General features: G+C 53.1%; 3 protein-coding genes across 10 annotated transcripts; 1 reads left to right on the forward strand and 2 right to left on the reverse strand.

The window, feature by feature from the left end:
• Nucleotides 1–2,500: 2,500 nt before the first annotated feature.
• Nucleotides 2,501–15,187, reverse strand: NFKBID (NFKB inhibitor delta). Its single transcript, NM_001435824.1, is given in 12 exon segments — nucleotides 2,501–3,158; nucleotides 4,435–4,599; nucleotides 4,932–5,048; nucleotides 10,597–10,745; nucleotides 10,838–10,889; nucleotides 11,012–11,158; nucleotides 11,346–11,451; nucleotides 11,533–11,678; nucleotides 12,278–12,495; nucleotides 13,123–13,183; nucleotides 13,369–13,472; nucleotides 15,089–15,187. Coding segments are annotated over 12 exon segments (1,380 nt in total). The 5' UTR covers nucleotides 15,150–15,187; the 3' UTR covers nucleotides 2,501–3,104.
• Nucleotides 14,315–18,801, forward strand: HCST (hematopoietic cell signal transducer). 4 transcript variants are annotated; one of them, XM_077975692.1, is made up of 6 exons: nucleotides 14,315–15,195; nucleotides 16,138–16,261; nucleotides 17,062–17,165; nucleotides 17,881–17,904; nucleotides 18,298–18,429; nucleotides 18,645–18,801. In XM_077975692.1, exons 2-6 carry the CDS (start codon nucleotides 16,254–16,256, stop codon nucleotides 18,683–18,685), a joined length of 309 nt encoding a protein of 102 aa, XP_077831818.1. In that variant the 5' UTR covers nucleotides 14,315–15,195; nucleotides 16,138–16,253; the 3' UTR covers nucleotides 18,686–18,801.
• A 132-nt stretch (nucleotides 18,802–18,933) lies between these two features.
• TYROBP (transmembrane immune signaling adaptor TYROBP) lies at nucleotides 18,934–23,164 on the reverse strand. 5 transcript variants are annotated; one of them, XM_015123563.3, is made up of 5 exons: nucleotides 23,033–23,164; nucleotides 22,592–22,624; nucleotides 22,311–22,445; nucleotides 22,082–22,125; nucleotides 18,934–19,165 (listed from the first exon to the last, which is right to left on the reverse strand). In XM_015123563.3, exons 1-5 carry the CDS (start codon nucleotides 23,091–23,093, stop codon nucleotides 19,100–19,102), a joined length of 339 nt encoding a protein of 112 aa, XP_014979049.1. In that variant the 5' UTR covers nucleotides 23,094–23,164; the 3' UTR covers nucleotides 18,934–19,099.
• Nucleotides 23,165–23,978: the final 814 nt, after the last annotated feature.

Here is a 23,978-nt window from a genome sequence, read left to right on the forward strand (position 1 = left end):
GAACCCGGCCTAGATTTCAGTCAGAAACAATTAAGAGGGGCTGGGTGCGATGGTTCACACCTGTAATCCCAGCACTTCGGGAGGCCGAGGTGGGCGGATCACTTGAGGTCAGGAGTTAGAGACCAGCCTGGCCAACATGCTGGAACCCCATCTCTTTTTTTTTTTTTTTTTTTTTTTTTTTTCTTTTTTGAGACGGAGTCTAGCTCTGTTGCCCAGGCTGGAGTGCAGTGGCGTGATCTTGGCTCACTGCAAGCTCCGCCTCCCGGGTTCACGCCATTCTCCTGCCTCAGCCTCCCGAGTAGCTGGGACTACAGGCGCCCGCCACCTTGCCCGGCTAGTTTTTTTGTATTTTTTAGTAGAGACGGGGTTTCACTGTGTCAGCCAGGATGGTCTCGATCTCCTGACCTCGTGATCCGCCCGTCTCGGCCTCCCAAAGTGCTGGGATTACAGGCTTGAGCCACCGCGCCCGGCCTGCAACCCCATCTCTACTAAACAAATTCAAAAATTAGCCAGACGTGGTGGCGGGCGCCTGTAATCCCAGCTACTCGGCAGGCAGAGGCAAGAGAATCACTTGAACCCAGGAGGTGGAGGTTGCAGTGAGAGGAGATCGCGCCACTGCATTCCAGCCTGGCAAGAGAGAGACTCCGTCTCCGATCTCAAAAAAGAAGAAAAAAGAAAAGAAACAATTAAAAGGGTGTTGGTTTAAGCCTTAAGTTTTAGGGTGGAGACACTGGCCAGAGCTCTGGAGTGTGCTAATATGTACATTCGGTTTGTGGTTCATGAAAGGTTCCTAGCTGCGGGGGCTATGATGGGTTCGAGGGCTTTCTGGGATGGGGGCTCTTTGGGCGATTATATTGCAGAGGCCAGAGCAGAAGCTGTGGAGCGGGTATGAGAATGGGGTTTGGGGCTTTGGGTTTTTTTTGTTTTTGTTTGTTTTCTTTTGTTTTGTTTTTGAGACGGAGTTTTGCTCCTGTTGCCCAGGTTGGAGTGCAGTGGCACGATCTTGGCTCACTGAAACCTCTGCTTCCTGGGTTCAAGAGATTCTCCTGCCTCAGCCTCCTGAGTAGTTGGGGTTACAGGCGCCCACCACCACACCTGGCTAATCTTTTGTGCTTTTAGTAGAGACAGAGTTTCATCATGTTGGCCAGGCTGGTCTCAAACTCCTGACCTCAGGTGGTCTACCTACCTTGGCCTCCCAAAGTGCAGGGATTACAGGCGTGAGCCACCGCGCCCAGTCTTGGGTTTTTTTGTTTCTTTTTTTTGAGACAGTCTTGCTCCATTGCCCAGATTGGAGTGCAGTGGCGTAATCTCAGCTCACTGCAACCTCTGCCTCCCAGGTTCAAGTGATTCTCATGCCTCAGCCTCCCGAGTAGCTAGGATTACAGGCACATGCCAACACGCCTGGCTAATTTTTGTATTTTTAGTAGAGATGGGTTTTTGCCATGTTGGCCAGGATGGTCTCAAACTCCTGACCTCAGGTGATCTGCCTGCCTTGACCTCCCAAAGTGCTGCGATTGTTAAGTGTGAGCCACTGCACCTGGCTGAGGATGGGGTTTTGTGGAGGTCTTAATTTGGGTTTCTCCAAAAGCAGCTGTGGAGGGAAGGATTGGAGGGAAAGTTGGAAGGGATGGAGAACATTGGTAGGGGAGGCAGGAAGAGACACAGATAAGAGAGAGCAGACGATAAAGGGTATTTTATCAAGCCCAAACCACTGTGGGGAACTGGGGATTCATCCACTGGGGAACTCTGGAGCTCACAGAGGCCATGCATTTCCAAGTTAGCCCAACAGACAGGTGGGGGACCATCTCCTATCGGTAACTGGCTGAGGGCTGCTGGAGTGGGAAGTGGGCACGAACCCCCTGGCTTCCAACACTTGCCACGCCCATACCAGGGCAGAGCCGCACCAGTGGTCTGAAACTGCCCAAAGGCAAATATTTTGGGGCTGACACCTAGGCTGGTCTCAAACTCCTGACCTCAAGTGATCCTCACCCCTTGGCCTCCCAAAGGCCAGTCCTACTTGTGTCACCAGGGTGAGGGTGATGGGATATGGACCTGGCACCCATGGTGGCTGCTACGTCCTCCCTCCTCAGGCACATTCATCCCAATATGACCCCTCGGCGGGCATCACAGCCACTCTCCTGTGCCAGTGCCCCCAGAGATCAGACAACAATGGTTCTAGTCCAAATTGAATTTATTTTTATTTCATTTTCATTTTTTTTTTTGAGACAGAATTTTGCTTTGTCACCCAGGCTGGAGTGCAGTGGTACAATCTTGGCTCACTGCAACCTCCACCTCCTGGGTTCAAGCAATTCTCCTGCCTCAGCCTCCCAGGTAGCTGGGACTACAGGTGCGCGCCACCATGTCCAGCTAATTTTTTTGTATTTTTAGTGGAGACAGGGTTTCACCATGTTGGCCAGGCTGGTCTCAAACTCCTGACCTCAACTGATCCACCCGCCTCGGCCTCCCAGAGTGTTAGGATTATAGGCATGATCCACCACACCTGACCCAAATTGACTTTAATAAAGAGCTTGAGAGATGCTCAGATTAAGGAGGGAGTGACCAGGAATGCTGGGGTCTGGAACGGTGCCCAGCTGAGTTCTGAATCAGAGAGCAGTGGGACCTAAGGGTCCCTGATCTCAGAGGGTCCCTCCTGTCTCAGGGTGAGGACCCAAAGGATTTGGGTCCTGGCGAGGGCGAGGAGGCCATCGTAGGAGCTTTACTGAGATGGTATTGAGATGCCCCAAGCACCACGTAGGGGGATTACATTTGGGTTTCTGGGAACGAAGAGCTGAGTTACGGGAGAGAACCCAAAGGATCTCAGCGGGGAAAGGACTAAGGGTGCAGGGTGTTTCACAGAAACAAACAAGGGGCCTCGATTTCACAGAAATCATCAAGAGGGCTCCTTGTGGGTAGAAGAGGGGTATCACAGCACCCCAAATATTGGGGCCTGTTCACCCCTCTGCAGCCATTCTGGGGTTTTAATGTAAGACCCCAATGGCAGGATATTCCACATACATTATCATGGTTTTGCAACATTAGCATACGCTGGCTGTCCCGCAGGACGGTGGGGACTGGAAAATCAGTCCAGGGTCTGGGTTTGAGTCCTAAGAGGACAGGCCTGGCGGCGCCACACGGCTCCTCTTCAACAGCTGCCGGAGCTGTAGACAAGGCAAAAGAGGGAGAGAAGTCTGTCAGGTTGGAAGCAGAGGTGGGGAAGGCACGCCATGCAGAGGGAGGGGTTAGAGAAGAGAGGTTAAGTGGGGCCCATTGGATTTGCAGGTCAGAGGTCCAGAGTCAAGACTTTGGAAGAGCCAGGTGCAGTGGCTCACGTCTGTAATCCCAGCACTTTGTGGGGCTAAGGTGGGCAAATCACCTGAGGTCAGGAGTTCAAGACCAGCCCAGCCACCATGGCGAAACCCCGCCTCTACCAAAGACACAAAAATTAGCTGGGCATGGTGGCGCGTGTGCCTTTAGTCCCAACTTGGGAGGCTGAGGCAGGAGAATCACGTGAACCTGGGAGGCAGAGCTTGCAGTGAGCTAAAATTGCACCACTGCACTCCAGCCTGGGTGACAAAGCAAGACTCTGTCGCCAAAAAAAAAAAAAAAAAAAAAGATTAGGGAAGGAGGCTGGGAGAGTGATAGTTCATGCCTGTGATCCCAACACTTTGGGAGGCCAAGGTGGGAGGATCAATTGAGGCCAGGAGTTTGAGACCAGCCTGGACAACATGTGAGATCCCATCTCAAAAAAAAAAAAAAACAAAATTAGCTGGGTGTGGTGTTGCCTGCCTGTAGTACCAGCAACTAGAGAGGCTGAGGTGGGAGGATCCCTTGGGCCCAGGAACTCGAGGCTGCAGTGAGCTGTCATCATGCCACTGCACTCCAGCCTAGGCAACAGAGCAAGACACTGCCTCAAAATAAATAAATAAATAAAAATAAAAATAAAGATGTGGGAAGAAGGTCAAGGCCTGGGTTCATACACTGAGAAAGGGTCAGGAAGCAGAACTTCAGTGAAGGGAAAGGGGCTACTGGCTGGGGGTTCCCACCTGGGGGTGAGCAATGAGAGGGAATTGAAGGGAACAGGTAAGAGGTCAAAAGTCACATCTGAGGTCAGGAGCCAAGGTTAAGGGGAAGGGGACAGGAGGTCACACTTGGGGATCAAAGGTCACACCTTGAGGTCAAGCAAGATTCATGATTGGGAGTACAGGTCACACTGTGAGGTCAGGGTTGGGGTAGAGATCAGAGAAGTCACCATTCTTGGGTAAGGGATGAAACATTGAGGTCAGAGGCACATTATAGAGTCAGAGTTGCCTGACTGAAGTCACCTTCCGAGATTAGAAGTCATTCTCTGAAAGTGAGCACTGGGTGGGGCAGGGAGGTCATCCCGCGCCCGAGAGCTCAGAGGCCACTCTACAGGCAGGCTCAGTGCTTACTCACCCCCTCAGGGCCCGGCCCGGGCCGCAGCAGGTGAATGGGCTGCTCATTCTCTAGGTTGCGCAGTGTGGGGTCCGCCCCAGCTGCCAACAGGTGCCGCACGATGGCTTCCTGGGCCGGCCCAGGGGGCAGGGCAGCCGCCATGTGGAGGGCTGTGTTCCCGTGGGCCTGGAAAAGTAAGGGGAGGGCTGATGGGGATCTGGGCTCGGCTGGCCCAGGCCTCTAAACTGCACTTCAATTTCTGCCTTGTCCACGTCCTGTACTTGTCCTTTCTCCCAGATCTCCCCCAGCCACAGATCTCCCCCAGCCACAGCCACGCTGCACGCATCCCTGTGTCCATGGCCTACACGTTCCGGGGCAATCTATGTCTGCTTCCTACACATTCCCCTGCAAATCCCACACATCGTCCTCTCCATGTCCACAGCCCCCAGGACCCCTAACATCCCATTGCCCCTCTACTGTAACCCACACAAACTGCACTTCCCAGCCCCAGCTCCCACCTTCATGTTGACAAAGGTCCGCAGGTCTCCCCGGGGCAGCTCCAGCAGCAGCTGAACCAGAGTGGGGTTGGCAGCCTGCACGGCCAAGTGCAGAACTGTCTTGTTGCTCTTGATCTCCTAGGGGGAGGGGAATGGCAGAGGTCAGGGCCAGCCTCACACCCACGCACCTTCCCACTGAATCCAGGAGCCTTTAGACACCCTGATCCTTGGCGGAGTGCAGTGGTTCACACCTGTAATCCTAGCACTTTGAAAGGCTGAAGAAGGAGGACCACTTGAGGCCAGGAACTGGAGACCAGCCTGGACAACACAGCAAGACCTCATCTCTACAAAAAATAGAAAAATTAGCCAGGTGTGCTGGTGCACACCTGTAGCCCCAGCTGCTTGGGAGGCTGAGGCAGGAGGATCATTTGAGCCTAGGAGTTCAAGGCTGCAGTGGGCCATGACCATGCCACTACACTCCAGCATGGGTGACAGAGTGACACTCTATCTCAAAATAAATAAACAAATAAGTAAGTAAATAGGATGCTGGCCCTCCTCTGCAAGCCCCACCAAGAGTGCCTTATTCAGTTGTATGTCTTGTGCACTGCACAACACCCGTCTCAGGGTGTACCATTCACACCATACACCTCCCAGAACTGTACATTTCTTATGACAATTTTCACACCAGTGTCTGGGAAAGAGATTCTTTTTCCAGTTCTTCAAAGCAACTGCCTTGGCTACCTGCCCTCCATTCAACACATTAAACTGCATCCCGACCCACACAGACTGTACTTTATCTACAAGCACAGGAGTTGGCAGCATTAATCAGTGGACTAGCTAATATTGCAATACTGCACCACAATATTGAGCTGTTCCCGTCATATTTGGGGGAAAATAAAAGACATTTTCTAAAATGAAACCTTTTTATGTGTCTTTAAGGAGTTTGCAAATGATAATGAATGTTAAACATTTTATGTGCTGATAACAGGGCAAAACCACCTAGTTTGCTCATCCAAAAAATGAAGACAAAACCAAAGCTCTAGATTAAGAGTGATTTGAAAAGATGTAACATCATAATATGTGTGCTTACTTGGATCTTGATTTATTTTTTAATGAAAAAAATTATCATTTTATAGCCAAAAGCAAATTTGACTACAGCCAGGATATTTGGTATTGCAAGAAAATCTTTAATTTTTTAAAGACAGAGTAATGATACTGAGGTTTAAAAAGTTCTTTTTTTTTTTTTTTTGAAGGGCACAGGGGCTCGTGCCTGTAATCCCAGCACTTTGGGAGGCCGAGGCAGGCGGATCACTTGAGGTCAAGAGTTTGAGACCAGCCTGGCCAACATGTTGAAACCGTCTCTACTAAAAATACAAAAATTAGCCAGGCGTGGTGGCACGTGCCTATAATCCCACCTACTTGGGAGGCTGAGGCACAGGAATAGCTTGAACGTGGGAGGCAGAGGTTGCAGTGAGCCAATATCACACCATTGCACTCCAGTCTGGGCAACAGAGCAAGACTCCGTCTCAAAATACAAAAGTTATTTTTTTGTTTGTTTTTTTGAGACGGGGTCTCGCTCTGTTGCCCAGGCTGGAGTGCAGTGGTGTGACCATGACTCACTGCAGCCTCAACTTACTGGGCTCGAGTGATCCTCCCACCTTAGGCTCCCCAAACACTAGGATTACAGGGAAAGAGTTCTTATCTTTTATTATTATTATTACTATTGTTGTTGTTGTTGAGAGACAGGGTCTTGCTCTGTTGCCCAGGCTGGAGTGCAGTGGCAACACCATGGCTCACTGCAGCCTTGATCTCCCCAGGTTCAGGTGATCCTCCCACCTCAGCCTCCTGAGTACCTGGGACCACAGGCACGCGCCATCAAGCCCAGCCAATTTTTGTATTTTTTTGTAGAGATGCGGTCTCCCTATGTTGCCGAGGCTGGTCTCGAACTCCTGAGCTCAAGCAATCCACTCACCTGGGCCTCCCAAAGTGCTTGGATTACAGGCATGAGCCACCGCACCCAGCCATCTTTATTTTTTTTTAAATTTATTTGTTATTATTACTAAAAATACAAAACTTAGAGGGGTGTGATAGCACATGCCTGTAGTCCCAGCTACTCGGGAGGCTGAGGCAGGAGAATCACCTGAACCCAGAAGGTTGCAGTGAGCCGAGACTGCACCACTGCACTCCAGCCTGGGTGACAGCGAGACTCCATCTCAAAAAAAAAAAAAGAAAGAAAAATTTATTTGTCCTGTTTTCAGAGAAATACTCCCTGATTTCTGAGTTCTCCCAGAACCCTACCACACAGTTAATTCTTCCTCTTCATCATCTCTCACTCAACTTAAATGTAATTTCCTCAGAACGACCTTCATCGTGAGCCCCGCATCCAACATAAAGCCAGTCTTTTCATTGTCAAGGAGCTCCTATATTTCCGAGGCAGCTTTCATCCCGATTTGTAATTATGTTCAGTTCTTTGTTTACTTATCATCTCCCCTCTTTTCGATTAAATTGTAATGTCTAAAAGTACAAGAGAGTGGTCTTTTCTTATTAAAACATTATAGGTAGCTGGGCACGGCAGCTCACACCTGTAATCCCAGCACTTGGGAGGCCAAGGCTGGGGGGTCACTTGGGCCCAGGAGTTCAAGACCAGCCTGGGCAACATAGCAAGACCCCATCTCTACAAAAAATAGAAAACAATTAGCCGGGTGAGGTGGCTTATGCCTGTAGTCCCAGCTACTTGGGAGGCTGAGGTGGGAGGAATGCTTGAGGCCGGGAGGTCGAGGCTTCAGTGATTCGTGATAGCACCATGGCACTCTAGCCTGGGTGACAAAGCCAGACCCTGTCTCTAAAAAACAAACAAACAAAAAGCAACTTTATGCCCCATCACAGCACACTGGTAGCCACATCATACGTGTCCAAAATTCTGAGTGAAGAAAGGAATGAATTACCAAAGTATCAATTCCACCTTCTCTGTATTGCCCAAATGATCACTTAGCTCTACTTTGCAACCATTAAGAGCCTAGACTGCCATCATTCATTTCCAAACCCCGCTAATAATGCCTTATCTTGTCTCTACTCAGCCATGCCCGTCCTTCCTACAGTCCATCCCCACCATCTAGCTAACTCTGCTAAACACCGCTATTCTTTAAAGACATACAAATATTTATTGAAAAAAATATGTGTTTGAATTTGCTTAAAAATCACATGAAAGTGAGAGGCCGGGCGTGGTGGCTCATGCCTGTAATCCCAGCACTTTGGGAAGCCAAGGCAGGCGGATCACGAGGTCAGGAGATCGAGACCATCCTGGCTAACACGGTGAAACCCCGTCTCTACTAAAAATGCAAAAAATTAGCTGGGCATGGTGGCGGGTGCCTGTAGTCCCAGCTACTCGGGAGGCTGAGGCAGGAGAATGGTGTGAACCCTGGAGGTAGAGCTTGCAGTGAGCTGAGATCACACCACTGCACTCCAGCCTGGGTGACAGAGTGAGATCCGTCCAAAAAAAAAAAAAAATCACATGACAGTGAGAGAGTGGATGGGGGCAAGACTGGCCATGAGTTGCTGGTTACTGATGTTGGACACAAGGAGTTCATTCTACGATTTTCTATATTTTATTGGTGTTCAATATTCTTTAACTAAAAAAACATTTTCTGGCTGGGCGTGGTGGCTCATGCCTGTAATCCTAGCACTTTGGGAGGCCAAGGTGGGCGGATCACCTGAGGTCAGGAGTTCGAGACCAGCCTGGCCAACATAGTGAAACCCCGTCTCCACTAAAAATACAAAAAAACTGCCGGGCGTGGTGGTGCATGACTGTAGTCCCAGCTACTCAGGAGGCTGAGGCAGAAGCATCACTTGAACCCGGGAGGCAGAGGTTGCAGTGAGCTGAGATCACACCACTGCACTCCAGCTTGGGTGACAGAGTGAGATTCCATCTCAGTAAATAAATACACATTTTTTATGGATGTTTAATTATCTCAGCCAGCCTATGAAGGAGCTACTGTCACAAGAAAGGAATAGAACATATTAAAAGCTAGGTTCTACAGTCAGACTACCTGGGTTCTAATCCCCTCTCTGATACTCACAAGCTGTAAGATTTTTTAGGCTGGGTGCAGTGGCTCACAACTGTAATCCCAGCACTTTCAGAGGCAGAGGTGGAAGGACTGCTTGAGCTCAGGAGTTTGAGACCTGCCTGGTCAACATAGTTAGACCTTACCTCTACAAAAAAGTAGCCAGGGGTGGTGGTGCATGCTTGTGATCACAGTTACTTGGGAGGCTGAGGTGGGAGGATCACTTAAGTGCACAAGGTCAAGGCTGCAATAAGCTGTGATCATGCCACTGCACTCCAGCCTGAGTGACAGAGTGAGACCCTGTCTCAAAAAGATTTTTGAGGCCAGGTGCAGTGGCTCACGCTTGTAATCCCAGCACTTTGGGAGGCCAAGGCAGGAAGATCACCTGAGGTCGGGAGTTCGAGACCAGCCTGGCCAACATGGAGAAACCCTGTCTCTACTAAAAATACAAAATTAGCTGGGCGTGGTGGTGGGAACCTGTAATCCCAGCTACTCGGGAGGCTGACACAGGAGAATCGCTTGAACTCAGGAGGCGGAGGTTGCAGTGAGCCGAGATTGCACTATTGCACTCCAGCCTGGGTGACAAGAGCAAAACTCTGTCTCAAAAAGAAAAAAAAAGATTTTTGATTTCCCGTGCCTCAGTTTCCTTATCAGTAAAATAGAGAAAATAGAAAGAGTACACATGTCAAAGGGTGTTTGTGAGGTTTCAAAAAGCTAATCTGAAACTCAGTGCTTGATGAATGAATAGTAAGTGCTTGATAACATACCCTAAGGTCAGTAATATTATTCCCAGTTAACGACTAGGGGCCGGGCAAGGTGGCTCACGCCTGTAATCCCAGCACTTTGGGAGGCCAAGGTGGGAGGATCATTTGAGGTCAGGAGTTTGAGACTAGCCTGGCCAACACGATGAAAGCCCACCTCCACTAAAATACAAAAAAAAAAAAAAATTGCCGGGTATGGTGGCATGCGCCTATAGTCCCAGCTATTCAGGAGGCTAAGACAGGAGAATCGCTTGAACCTGGGAGACAGAGATGGCTGTGAGACGAGATTGCATGACTGCACTCCAGCCTGGATGACAGAGTGAGACCCTGTCTCAAAAAACAAACAAAACAAACAAACAATAACAACAACAACGACAAAAAAAAAAAAAAAAAAAAAACCCTGCTGGGCGTGGTGGCTCACGCCTGTAATCCCAGTACTTTGGGAGGCCAATGCAGGTGGATCACCTGAGGTCAGGAGTTCGAGACCAGCAGAACCAACATGGAGAAACCCCGTCTCTACTAAAAATACAAAAAATTAGCCAGGCATGGTGGCTCATGCCTGTAATCCCAGCTACTCAGGAGGCTGAGGCAGGAGAATCACTCAAACCCGGTAAACGGAGGTTGCAGTGAGCCGAGATCACATCATTGCACTCCAGCCAGGGCAACAACAGCAAAACTCCATCTCAAAACAAACAAACAAACAAACAAACAAAAAACCCCCAAGGCACAGAGAAGTGAAGTAACATGTTCAAGGGCATGCAGCAAGGAAGAGGCAAAGTCAGCATTTGTCTGGAGCTCCCGGACATCAAAGTGGCCCCATTCCACAAAATCTCCCAGGGACCGACTGCCCACATCCCAGCTCACCTGGCTGGTGTGATTAGCACCCATTTGCAGCAACATGTGGACACAATCCAGTCTGTCTCGGGCCTGCGTGCTCAGCACCCGGGGGCAGAGGTCAGAAGGGCGCATAGCAACGTTAAGGGCCAGGATGGCCGTGTGGAGCGGGGTGAGGCCTGCAGAATGGAGACAGTGAGGGACCTGCATCTGCTGCACCCACCTCGCCCAGTCATACCAACCACACCAGCCCTGCCTACACCCAACTTACCCTCGAAGTCTCTGGCTTCCAGGTCAACCTGGACCCCGGAGTTAAGCACAGCCTGGGAGGAAGAGAAGACAGAGTGCTGGGTAAGGTTATCCCCTGGCCTCCTGACCCTGGAAGCCAAAATCCGGGCAACCAGTCTACCCCCCAGACGAACCCCTGCCTGCCAGTTGGCCGTACCAAGAGAACTCCTGGGAGCCCGTAGGTAGCGGCCACGTGCAAGACCGAACGTCCCTGATGGTCAGTGGCGTTGGGCTCTGCTCCCAGGTTCAACAGATCCTCCACAATCAGGGGCTGGTTGGCAGCAGCCGCCACCAGGAGAGGGGTCTGCAAGTCACAGGAGAGGTCAGGCGGGGCTCCTGGCTCCCTCCTGTCGGAAAACCAGGCTCCCAGCCCCGTCTCCCCTCAGCCCCAGGAGCTAACCCCTGATTCCCCTCTTCTCTAGGATCCAGGGGTCCAGGCCCCAGGCTCCCTCCTCCCCTGAACCCAGGAGAGTTCAGGCCCCAGGCCTCACCTTGCCCTTATGCTCACGAATGTCAAGACGCCGGTACACCTGGAGCACCTCAGCCGCAGCATACGCCGCCCAGCGCAGCCCCCGAGCCGCAAACAGGTGAAGGAGCCTGAGGACAGACGGGGGACAGGCGTGAGAACAGCCCCCACCAAGCCAAGAGTCTGCAGACAACCCCATCCCCTATACTCACGTGTCCCCCTCCTCATCCTGGGCCAGCAGCTGCTGTGGCCCCAAAGCCAGTATGTGAGCTCGGGCCGCCTCCAGCGATGGTCCAGGGACCACAGCGGGGAACTGTGGGGGTCCCGAAGGGAGTGTAGAAACTCTCCAGGGTCCTGCCTGTGGTAGGGAAGATTCTGCATAGAACCGGGTGTCCGGGGCGTCCTGAAGGGTGCAGGTGGTGGGGAGAGCCAGTCAGCTGAGAACTTTCCCATCCCAAGCCACCACACACACACCTGCCTGCAGAGCCCCTGGGTATCCCATCTATGCCAAGTGACTTTCGACATTTAGGCCTTAGTTTTGCCCATCTGGAAAAGGGGATTTTTTTTTTTTTTTTTCCGGAGTCAGAGTCTTGCTTTGTCACCCAGGCTGGAGTGCATCGGTGCAATCTCCACTCACTGCAACCTCTACCTCCTGGGTTCAAGCAATTCCCCTGCCTCAGCCTCCCGAGTAGCTAGGATTACAGGCGTGCGCCACCACACCCAGCTAATTTTTGTATTTTTGGTTTCACCATGTTGGCCAGGCTGGTCTCAAACGCCTGACCTCAAGTGATCCGCCTGCCTTAGCCTCCCAAAGTGCTGGGATTACAGGCGTGAGCCACCACACCCGGCCTGGAAAAGTGGATCGTAACTGAGCTCCAGACATCTCAGAATACTGCAGGAGTGCAAATGCAAATTTTTAGGGGCCCTTCAGCATCCTGTACCCACTCTGTATCTCACCTCCATGCCCTGGGGAAATGGGCACGGCTGCCCTGGGTCCGAGGGTGGGTAGAAGTCAGGAGGCAGGAAACTTTCGGCAGCAGAAGCAGGGCAAGAGTAGGGGCTGTCTGTGTAGGCAGCATGCGTGTTGGGGTCCCAGTCTGGAAAGCCCATGGGGAGACCCAGGCTGCTAAGTCCAGAACCCACCGTCTCCGAGTGTGCTGGGAAGGGAGGGTGGCCTGCGTGTAAGAGGAGGGGCAGGGGCAGGTCTGGTTACCAGAGTTGGGGACTTCACATCCAGGGGTAGAGGGCCTGGTGTCTCCCAAGGTACTGAGAATTAGTACTTCTGGGACACCAAGTGCCTGGGATCTGGATTCCTAGGACACTGAGGAATTGAGGGCCTGGACTCCTGGGGCACTAAAAAGGCTGGAGCCTGGGCCCTGGGGTTCTGTAGGACTATGTGCATAGACTACTGGACTCAGAGAACCTAGGAAATCAGACTGCTACTGAGTTCCAGCAAGAATGAGGGCCTACCAGCCTGGGCAACATAGCCAGACACCGTTTCTACAAAAATTTAAAAAATTAGCCGAGCAAGGTGGCATTGCCTGTGGTCCCAGCTACTTGGGAGGCTGAGGCGGGAGGATCACTCGAGCCCAGAAGGTTGAGGCTGCAGTGAGCCAGGTAGCGCCACTGCACTCCATCCAGTGCCAGGGCAACAGAGTGAGATCCTGTCTCCAAAAAAAAAAAAAAAAAAAAAAAGGGAAGAATGGGGGCCTGACTCCTAGGTGTCCCAAAGTTCTGAGAGCTGGGATGTCTGAGTCCCTTAGGGAAGGGGGATGGGGAGGCTGGGAGCCCAGAGAACTTACCAGTCACAGCCTCATTCACAGATGGGGTCAGGGGCTGCTCTGGGGGAGGGAGAAATTGTCCCTGCAGAGACAAAAGCAAAAAGGAACCCAGGTGACTATCTGGCAGATTCCCCCGTTCTGTCTCGGATCTATAGGACATTTCGGTCAGGACCACCCCTCTCATCAGCCCCGAGTGCCCCCGGCAAGCCGCTGAGTCCCTACGGGACAGCACGGGGCCTCCTGAGAGCTGTGGCTCCCTGGCCTCACCTGCACCCCGCCAGCGTCCGGCTGCTGCTGCTGGCGGCGCCTCTGCTCTTCCAGAAGCTTCTTCACGGTTTGCGTTGGGCAGTGACTGCGCTCACCCCTGCTCACTGTGCGGGAGAGGGCGGGGGGAGAAGTCATCAAGGGTCCTTAAGTCACCTAAATGTGGCGGGGGTGGCGCGGGGGGAGTGGGTTTGAGCACCCTCCTCGCCCTCCCGAGCGGAAAAACTGGCACATAGATGCCGCCTGACTCCTCCAAAGCCATTAGAAGATTTGGGGTGGGGCATCCGCCTCCGCCGTTTCCTTCCTTTTGCTCCGCACTTTCCCTCTGACCCAACTTTCCACCAGCGTCGCGGAAAGTGAGGAAGGGGGAGGAGGGCACCCCTCTGCAGCAACCACCCAACTTCCGTAAAAAAATTCCACCCCCAGATATCCCAGTTTTGAAGTCAGCGGGTTGGTGGGGGTCGGACCCCAGGCATCACTCCCTAGACGCACATCCAGGTTCCCAACATTTTTTTGCCCTAGAACCTGACTCGGAAATCAGGAGTCCCCAGCGCTCCTCCTCGAGAAGTCAAAGGCATCACCCTGGGCCGGGAGCGGTGGCTCACGCCTGTAATCCCAACACTTTGGGAGGCCAAGGCGGTTGGATCACCTGAGGTCAGGAGTTCGAGACCATCCTGACCAACATGGCGAAACCCCGTCTCTACTAAAAATATAAAAACTGGCCGGGCGTGGTGGCGGGCGCCTGTAATTGCAGCTACTTGGGAGGCTGAGGCAGGGGAATCACTTGAACCCAGGAGGCGGAGGTTGAGGTTGCAGTGAGCAGAGATCGCGCCACTGCACTCCAGCCTGGGCGACAGAGAGAGACTCCATTTAAAAAAAAAAAAAAAAGTCCCATCCATACAGTCTCGCTTTCAGGCCCCAGGAGTCTGTACCCTCAGTTCGTTCCTCTCGAGGACCTGGGAGCCCCGGTTGCCAAACTCCTTCTCACGACCCAGAAAGACAACCCTCACCCTTGAGCCTGGGTTCCGGCGGAGGAAGGGTTAAGCGGGGATTGCTGGGGGCGGGGGCGGGAGGAGGCGGCTCGGAAACCGCCCGGACGCGGCGCAATGACGCCACGGCGCTCACGCAAGGGAATCTTCCATCCTCCCCTTCCCCCTAGGCCTGTGCCCCAGGTGTCCTGCTCCGAGGCGAGGTGCGCGGCCGAGCGTGGCGCTCGTGGAATCCCCGCGCAAGGGGAATTCCTGCTCAGCCCCGCACGGGTGGCGATCCGGAAATCCCAGGGCGGGGCAGAGGCAGGGTCACCGCCAGCGTAGACCCCTGAGGCCAGGCTCCGGACCCTTCCCCACCGAGACCCGCGCCGATTTTAAGCAACCACGCCCCCCAGCGCTCAGCCCAGTCCCTCCTTCTAGGGTTAGGAGTCTCGGCTGCCAGCAACCCTTAGCACCTCCAAGGACCCAGGGGTCCAACCTCCCAGCCCTTTCACCCTCGGGGCACCGCGATCCTAGGTCCCCAGACCCCTGCACCCCCAGGACCCAGAAGTCCAAGATCCCAGCCGCCCCTCCGTCACGATCCACGATCCCCTCCTCCTCCAAACACCTAGGACCCTCACTCTCGGGACACAGGACTGACGCTCCAGCTCCGTCCCTCAGGGCCTCGGGAGTCTTTCGATCCTCAGTCCCTCACTCTCTTAGCGGGCCGAGCGTGCCCTACCCGCACCCGTTACCTCGGGGATTCCTTGGCGTGGATTGCGGGCCCCCAGGGCCGCGGCCTCGGCGCTGCGCCAGCCTCGCTGTTTCCCCCGCGGAGCCGCCGCCGGGTCCCCGATCTTAGGTCCGGTACCCGCGAGTTTTTAAACTAGGGGTTCTGGCACCGCCCAGTCCTGGGCAGGGCCCGCCCACAAGCCTGGGAGTCCCCGGGTCGCGCTCCGGCGAACGCAGTCCCTGAATGGGCAGGGTGGACTTGGGAGGCGGACTACTAGGTCCCTGGGGAAGGAGGGAGCTGGGGTCCAGATCTTTGGTCTGAAGGAGCCTAGGGTACTGGGCTCCAAGAGGAGGGGGATACTGGGGGGCCTGGATTTCTTTTCTAGTGATTCTCTCGCCTCAGCCTCCCGAGTAGCTGACACTACAGGCGCCGGACACCACGCCTGACTAATTTTTGTATTTTTAGGACAGACGGGGTTTCACCATTTGGCCAGGCTGGTCTCGAACTCCTGACCTCAGGTGACCCACCTGCCTTGACCTCCCAAAGTGCTGGGATTACAGGCTTGAGCCGTGGTGCCTGGTTGGGGCCTGGATTTCTGAGTCTGTCCAAGGGGGTGCTGGAGGCTTTGTCTCCTGGGTCCTGCCCATGGAGGTAGGGGTAGGAGTGGGAATGGAGATAGGGGTGGGGGCAGGGAGAATATTACTGGGTCCAGAGGGAGGGGAGGACTGGGGGTCTAGACTCCCAGAGAAAGGGCCTGTGGGTAAGGGTATAGGGTGTGGCTCAATTTCTTCCTCTCCCCTACATCACCCTTTTCAGAGGTCTGGTTTCATTTACTCATCCATCATTTAAAATAATTCATTGCAGCAGAGGAGGCATTTTGCTGGGTACTGTGAACTAAGTAGACAGGAATTCCCAGCCCTGGAGCTGACATTCCAGTGGGAGGCCACTGTCAGTTTCACTTGGTGACCTTTCACAGCACTGACCACGTTGGCCCTATTTCTCCCCTGCTTGTTTGCTTGCTTGCTTTTCTTTTCTTATTCTTTTTCTTTTTCTTTCTTGTTTTGGAGACAGGGCCTCACTCTGTCACCTAGGCTGGACTGCAGTGGCAAAGTGGCGAGATCTCAGCTCAGTGCAACCTCCACCTGCTTCAGTCTCCCAAGTAGCTGGGATTACAGGAGCCTGACACCATGCCTGGGTAATTTTTGTATTTTTGTAGAGATGGGGTTTCACCATGTTGGCTTGAACTCCTGACCTCAGGTGATCCTCCTGCCTTGGCCTGCCAAAGTGCTGGGATTACAGGCATGAGCCACCACGGTGGTCTCTCCCCTGCTTTCAAGATGCCAAGCTCTCCGGTGTCCCCTTACTCCCTCTTTCTCCATTTCCCTGGCAGAGTTCCTCCTCTTCCCCCATTCAGTGTGTGTTGGGATGGAGGCAGAATCCTGTCTGCACTCACTTCCTTGGTGATCTCACCCAGTCTTGTGGCTTTAAGTAGCATCCATAAGCCATCAACCCCCAAATTTACATCTCCAGACCAGCCTTATCCCCTGAACTCCTAAATGCAGTGAGGTCATTCAGCATCTCCACAGGGAGATTATCAGGCATTTCCAACTCCGTGTGCCCAAACCTCGTCACTTTCCCCGCAAACCCACTTCCCCACCTTTCATCTCTGCCAGCAGACACTCCCATCTTCTCAGCTTTTCACGCCAGAAGGCTTGGCTGTCTAGGATCCCTCTCAAACACACCCACATCCATTTCATCAGCAAATTTTGTTGGCCGTACCTCCAAAATATTTCCAGATCTCCCTAGCCTGCACCGCTGGCCACCTGTCATTCCCACTTGGCCAGGCCAGCAGCCTCCCTGGTCTCTCTGACCCTCCCCCTGAGTCAGTTCACCAAAGGCAATAACGGAGACACCCCCTCAACAGACACAGGAAGCAGATGGCCTTGACACCAGCAGGGTGACATCCGCTATTGCTACTTCTCTGCTCCCCCACAGTTCCTCGGGACTTCTCTGGACCACAGTCCTCTACCAGACCCCTGCCAGACCCCAGCCCACCATGATCCATCCGGGTCACATCCTCTTCCTGCTTTTGCTCCCAGGTGAAGCCAGTGGTTACAGGGGATGGTAGGCAGAGTGTTTGTGAGATGGGTGCTTGGGTGACGTCTATAGGGACGGGTGCTGAAAGTGGGGTTCTTTTCCCTGCACCCCTTCCCTTCTGGGAGATCCATTTGGCTTCAGAGCCTGGGTCCTTGGGGGCGGGAGGAGGTGAGGCAGGGAGTTCTGGAGGGGCTGCCTGTTAGCATCCCCTTCTCGTGGCTGGGTCTCTGCTGCCAATTCCAATTTCTTGTCACTCTCCATGTCTCTGGGAGTCCCCTTCCCATGTGGCCCTGTTCCATCTCTCCAACATGGAGATTACTTCTCAGGACACTACCTTTCCTTCCGTACACCATATTTTTTGGTTTGTTTGTTTTGAGATGGGGTCTTGCTCTGTTGTCCAAGCTGGAGTGCAGTGGCGCAATCATGGCTTACTGCAGTCTTGACTTCCTGGGCTCAGGTGATCCTCCCACCTCAGCCTCCCGAGTAACTGGGATTACAGGTGCGAACCAACACCTTCAGCTAATTTTTGTATTTCTTGCAGAGATGGGGGTCTCACTATGTTGTCTAGGCTGGTCTCGAACTCCTGGGCTCAAGTGATCTTTCTGCCTCCGCCTCCCAAAGTGCTAGGATGACAGGCATAAGCCACCGCGACGGACTGAGCATTCTGTTCTGTGGACCTTCTCTCCATCCTCATCTACCTTCTTTCTCTTTCCACAGTGGCTGCAGCTCAGACGACCCCAGGTGAGAGATCACTCCTTGCTTTTTACCCTGGCACTTCAGGTGTCACTTCCATCCCAGAAGCTTGGCCAGAGGCTCCCAGAACACCCCAGTGGCTCTCCAGGTCACCATCCCACCTCCCGTCCCCAAATCAGACAATCCGTGTCCTTCTCCAAGTCCCAGAATCGGCGACCCCCAGCCTCTGTTCAGGAGTCCCCCGTGTGCCCGCTGCACAGCCCCGAGGGTCCTGGGACACCCAGCCTCTCCGCATCTCTATCTCCTGTTTCATTCCCCAAGCGCAACTCTAGGGAACCTGGGACCCACCCCTCACAGGGGACTTCCTGTCTCCCTGTGACCAAAGCATAGCCCCAGGACGCAGAGCCTGACTGTCTCCCTGTTCCGGCCCCCGCTCTCCAGGCTCCTGTTCCGGATGTGGGTCCCTCTCTCTGCCGCTCCTGGCAGGCCTCGTGGCAGCGGATGCGGTGGCGTCGCTGCTCATCGTGGGGGCGGTGTTCCTGTGCGCACGCCCACGCCGCAGCCCCGCCCAAGGTAAGGGCAGGGATGGGCGGGGCCTGGAGGGTGCATGGTGTCCCTAGGGAGGGGGTCCCAGGGAGGGGGCCCTTGGGGAAGCCCTGGAGGAGGTGCTGGGGAAACCCTGGAGGAGGTGCCCGGGGGAACCCCTGAGGAAACCCCTGAAGCAGGGGGTCCCCAGGGAAGTGGAGATGTGGGTGGTCAGGCTTCATGCTTTCTTTCCCTACCCCCAGAAGATGGCAAAGTCTACATCAACATGCCGGGCAGGGGCTGACCCTCCTGCACCTTGGACCTTTGACTTCCGACCCTCTCATCCTGGATGATGTGTGGTGCCACAGGAACGCCCCCCCCGCCCCACCTTTTGGATTGTAATAAAACAATTGAAACACCTGTAGTCCTATTCTTCCTCAAAGAACCCCAGCGTTCCCAAAGCCTCCCTCCCATGAACTGTTTCTGGATCCAAGGCCCCCTCGGGACCCCCACATGTCCCCCATCCCATCAGCCTAAGGATCTGGCATAATGTTTTTGTGCTTCATGTTTATTTGAGGGCAGTATTGGGGAGAGGTCTGGTCTCTCAGGGACGGTACTCTGTGGTTCTGTATCACGGTAGGAGTTGGAATGAGGTGCGGGGTGGGCTTCAGGAATGGCTGGATCCAGGTATCAGGTTGCTGACTGTCATGATTCGGGCTCATTTGTAATATGGCCTCTGTGTGTTGAGGTCGCTGTAGACATCCGACCTCTGACCCTGGAGCTCCTAAAAGGATGGGGACCATCAGTGGAAGGGACCCACCAAATAAAATCCAGCCTTCAGCCTTCTCCCAGTGGCCTACAAGGCCCTGGCAGCTTCTTCAGCTTTATAGCCATGGAAGAGATCTGGGTTTTATTCAAGCGCGTTCAATGTTCCCCCCTTCTCCTCTGCCTCATCAGTGCGCCCTGGCCTCAGGGCCCCTGCATGTGCTGTTCCCTCCACCTGAAACTCTGTTCCCCTAGATCTCCTCTCCAAGTCTCAGTTCACGTCACCTCCTCAGAGAGGCATTTCTCAATTTCCCCTCTGTAGTTTCTTCCCCCCACACTCCAGTCACTGTCACAAAAGCCTGTTTACTTCCTTTATTGCGCCTCCCAAAATTATTGTATTAGTTCATTTGCTTCAAGTTTATCTTAACTATGACATAAACTCTGTCACTGTGTCCCCAGCATCGAGCACTTATAGGTGCTGGACACGTCCACAGAGGGAATGAATACATGAATACAAAGCGTAACGCTTTGCCCTAAAATTTCACTGCCACCAGTAACTGGAAAGGCCCCTCGGTCTTCTGGATATCACAGAGCCAAACCTGAGATTCTTAGACTTCACAAAGAAACTTTATCCACAAGTGAGGTGAATAGGCAAAGCTGGTTGCAGATAATACATCAGACTCCACACAGCGGGGTTCACACTTGGGGTGGGGAGAGGATCTATGTGGCCCCCAGGGGCAAGCCTCACACAGAAACCCTAAAATTATATATAATGACTAGTCTGGGCATGCATTTTCAGGGGAGAGGTCTTAGAGGATCTCATGACCCCCTAAAGGGTTAAAAAGGAACATTGACAGAGAGGAGGATAGATGACTAGATTCTCTTGTATACACCATAGTTTTTAAAAAGAGTTTCAGCCAGGCATGGTGACTCATGCCTATAATCCCAGCACTTTGGGAGACCGAGGTAACAGGATCTCTTGAGCCCAGGAGTTTGAGACCAGCCTGGGCAACATAGTGAGAACCTATCTCTACTTTATTTATTTATTTATTTTATTTTATTTTATTTTATTTTTTTGAGACAGAGTCTCGCTCTGTTCCCCGGCTGGAGTGCAGTGGCGCGATCTCGGCTCACAGCAAGCTCCGCCTCCCAGGTTCACGCCATTCTCCTGCCTCAGCCTCCCAAGTAGCTGGGACTACAGGCGCCCGTCACCGCGCCCGGCTAATTTTTTGTATTTTTTGTAGAGACGGGGTTTCACCGTGGTCTCGATCTCCTGACCTTGTGATCCGCCCGCCTCGGCCTCCCAAAGTGCTGGGATTACAGGCGTGAGCCACCGCGCCCGGCCCCTATCTCTACTTTAAAAAATAAATAAATAAATAAGGTTGGGTGCGGTGGCTCATGCCTATAATCCTAGCACTTTGGGAGGCCAAGGTGGGCAGATCACGAGGTCAGGAGATTGAGACCAGCCTGGCCAACATAGTGAAACCCCATCTCTACTAAAAATACAAAAATTAGCTGGGTGTGGTGGCATGTGCCTGTGGTTCCAGCTACTCGAGAGGCTGAGGCAGGAGAATCGATTGAACCTGGGAGGTGGAGGTTGCAGTGAGCTGAGACAACGCCATTGCACTCCAGCCTGGGTTACAGAGTGAGACTCCATCTCAAGAAAAAAAAAAAAAAAATTAAAGAAAAGAAAGAACGAAGAGCTTCAAGAATACGCAACCAGCACGTTTGCTTGTGCCTGTAATCCCAAGATTTTTGGAGGCTGAGCTGGGAGGATCACTTGAGACCAGGAGTTTGAGACCAGCCGGGGCAACATAGTGAGACCCCTCTTTTCTTTTCTTTTTTTTTTTTCTTTTTGAGACGGAGTCTCACTGTCTCCCAGGCTGGAGTGCAGTGGCATAATCTCGGCTCACTGCAACCTCCAACCCCCGGATTCAAGCGATTCTCTTGCCTCAGCCTCCCAAGAAGCTAGAATTACAGGTGCCTGACACCATGCCTGGCTAATTTTTGTATTTTTAGTAGAGATGGGATTTCACCATCTTGGCCAGGCTGGTCTTGAACTCCTGACCTCGTGATCCACCTGCCTCAGCCTCCCAAAGTGCTGGGATTACAGGTGTGCGTCACCATGCCTGGCCAAAAAAACTTTTTTTAAATTATAAAAAACACTTACACTGCTCTCAGATTATATACACAATTCTGTATTTTTTGTGTGGATTTTTCTGAGGATTCTAGATTTTCTTAGTTTCTCAAAGGGATGCAGGGTCCTCAAACCCCAAAAAGAAATTGTAGGACTCCTCCCTTTAGAGTTACCAAGGTAGGGCTGAATGATATTCTCTGCCCTACTGAGAGCATCTCCCAGAAATCAGTCGTCCTAGGGCTGGGTTTCTTCCAGCAAATTCCTGGCCTGACTTCTGGCAAGGTCTGTGCTTGCCCGTACAAAGGTAAAGACACCCTTTTTTTTTTTTTTTTTTTTTTTTTTCAGACAGAGTTTCCCCCTTGTTGCCCAGGCTGGAGTGCAATTGCGTGATCTTGGCTCACTGCAACCTCCGCCTCCCGGGTCAAAGGATTCTCCTGCCTCAGCCTCCCAAGTATCTGGGATTACAGGCATGTGTTACCACGCCCAGCTAATTTTGTATTTTTAGTAGAGACAGGGTCTCACTATGTTGGTCTCGAACTCCTGACCTCAAGTGATCCACCCGCCTCAGCCTCCCAAAGTGCTGGGATTACAGGCTTGAGTCACTGTGCCCAGCCCCTCTTCACACATTTTAAGTTGACCATAAGCTTGTCAGTTTTGGACAGATGTCCCATGTGCCCTCAAGGTTTGGGGGTGCTTCAGGGAGAGTGGCTTTGAAGTCCCTCTGATGGCATGAAGGAGTATTGGGCAGATATCCCCAGACAGGAGTGAAATGTGAGGAGGACAGTCTGGTTTTCTCACCTGATAAGGCGACTCCGTCTCAGTGATACGCTGTTTCCGGGTCGCTGCTGGAGGTGAGGGGTGTTGTGAGGTGCAGACACAGGCAGAGTGGTGAGTTGAGCGTGTTTTGTCATTTCCAAATCAGCACCTCCATTACCATCCCTTTGGGTGTCTGAGATCTGGGAGCTTACCCAGCTGCCCACCCCCATCTAGGCAAGTCCTCAGGATGTCCCCCGCTAGCCCCACTCACCCTCCGCAGCCCCTCGCCCCCGAGGGACCAGCCGGCCCAGGAAGTACACAGCCAGGGCGATGAGCACTGTCAGCACCAAGTCCCCCAGCACGATCCCTGCCAGCACGCCCGGGCTCACCGTAGAGCAACTGCAATCTGCAGCACAGGGGTCGGGGAAGTCAGTGTGCGCTGGGAACTGTGGGGGGGGTCAGAGGCGGGGAGGTTTGGAAAGGGTGAGGGAGGGACGGAGACAAGGAGGTCTTTGGGAGGAAGGGAGAGGGGACCGCTGGGTCTAGGCCTACCGCTCTGGGCCTGGGCCTGGACAGGACGGAGACCTAAGGAGGAAAAAGAAGGTAAACTGAGGCACAGAGTTATGATGGGGGTCGAGGAGGCAAGTTTAGAAGCTGGGGAGGGTGGATCCTGACAACAGCCAGGAGGTTAGCAAGGGGGAGAGTGTGTCTGGCGGGACTCAGGGGGCTGGCGTCTGGGCCACTGGACTATGTGTGTTACCTCTGCACAATGTGTCCTGTGGCAACACCCTTAGATGTCTCTTCCCCGCTGCTTGTAGCGGACGACGAAACTTGGGAGCTCCGGCTCTGGGAGAAACCCCCAGGCTTTGGGAGGCTGGGGACCTGCTCCCATCCCAACACCCACTTTTCGTTCTCTCGTTTCACCCCGCTCCCTGCCCTGCCCCAAGCTGAGCCCAGGGACCCGGGAGGCAGGTGCGGAAGCCCCCAACTCACCACCTACAGCCAGCAGGAGAGGCAGGAGCAGGAGCCTGCTGCAGGGTTCAAGGCCCCCCATGAAGCCGGATGCTGCTGGACACCACAGTGTAAGGGCCCGTGGGATGTGGCGCAGCGTCCAAGCAAGTGAAGGAGGAAGTCTGAGGCGGGTGGTGGCAAGAGGGAGGAGGGGACAGGGGAGGAGAGACAGAAACAACACCCAAGAAAGAATCAGGCCCAGACACCCAGGGGCCATGCCACAGCCCCCCAACAACTGGACGTGAAGGGCAAGGGGTACACGAGGTACAAACTTCATTTCCATCCCCATCAGGGGTCAGACATCGTCTTAACAGGAGGGTCAGTGTCATGACCTTCCTCTGGCTGATTGAAACCAGCTCTGCCTCTACCTGGCTGGGCAACCTCGAGCAAGTCACTCCATCTTTTTTTTTTTTTTTTTTTGAGATGCAGTTTTCCTCTCTTTGCCTAGGCTGGAGTGCAATGGCACGGTCTCGGCTCACTGCAAGCTCTGCCTCCCGGGTTCAAGTGATTCTCCTGCCTCAGCCTCCCAAGTAGCTGTGATTATAGGCGTCTGCCACCACGCCCAGCTAATTTATATATACATAAATTTTATTTATTTTTTTTTTAAGTAGAGACAGGGTTTCACCATGTTGCCCAGCTGGTCTCAAACTCCTGACCTCAGGTGATCCACCCACCTCGGCATCCCAAAGTGCTAGGATTGCAAGTGTGAGCCACAGCACCCAGCCCCAACCTTCCTGAGCCTCAGTTTCTTCATCTGTAAAACTGGGAGTAAAACGGGACCTACTTTTTACACTTGTGGGGATTAAATGAATTAAACTTCCTAGAACAGGGTCTGACACTCATTAGTTTTTTTAAAGCATCAGCTATGATGATTATCATTTAATCATCAGAACCTTGTGCTGTTTAAAGGATATTAAAAGAGCCATCA

This window comes from Macaca mulatta, chromosome 19 (genome assembly GCF_049350105.2).
Source record: "Macaca mulatta isolate MMU2019108-1 chromosome 19, T2T-MMU8v2.0, whole genome shotgun sequence".
In the NCBI taxonomy this organism is placed as follows: Eukaryota; Metazoa; Chordata; class Mammalia; order Primates; family Cercopithecidae; genus Macaca; species Macaca mulatta.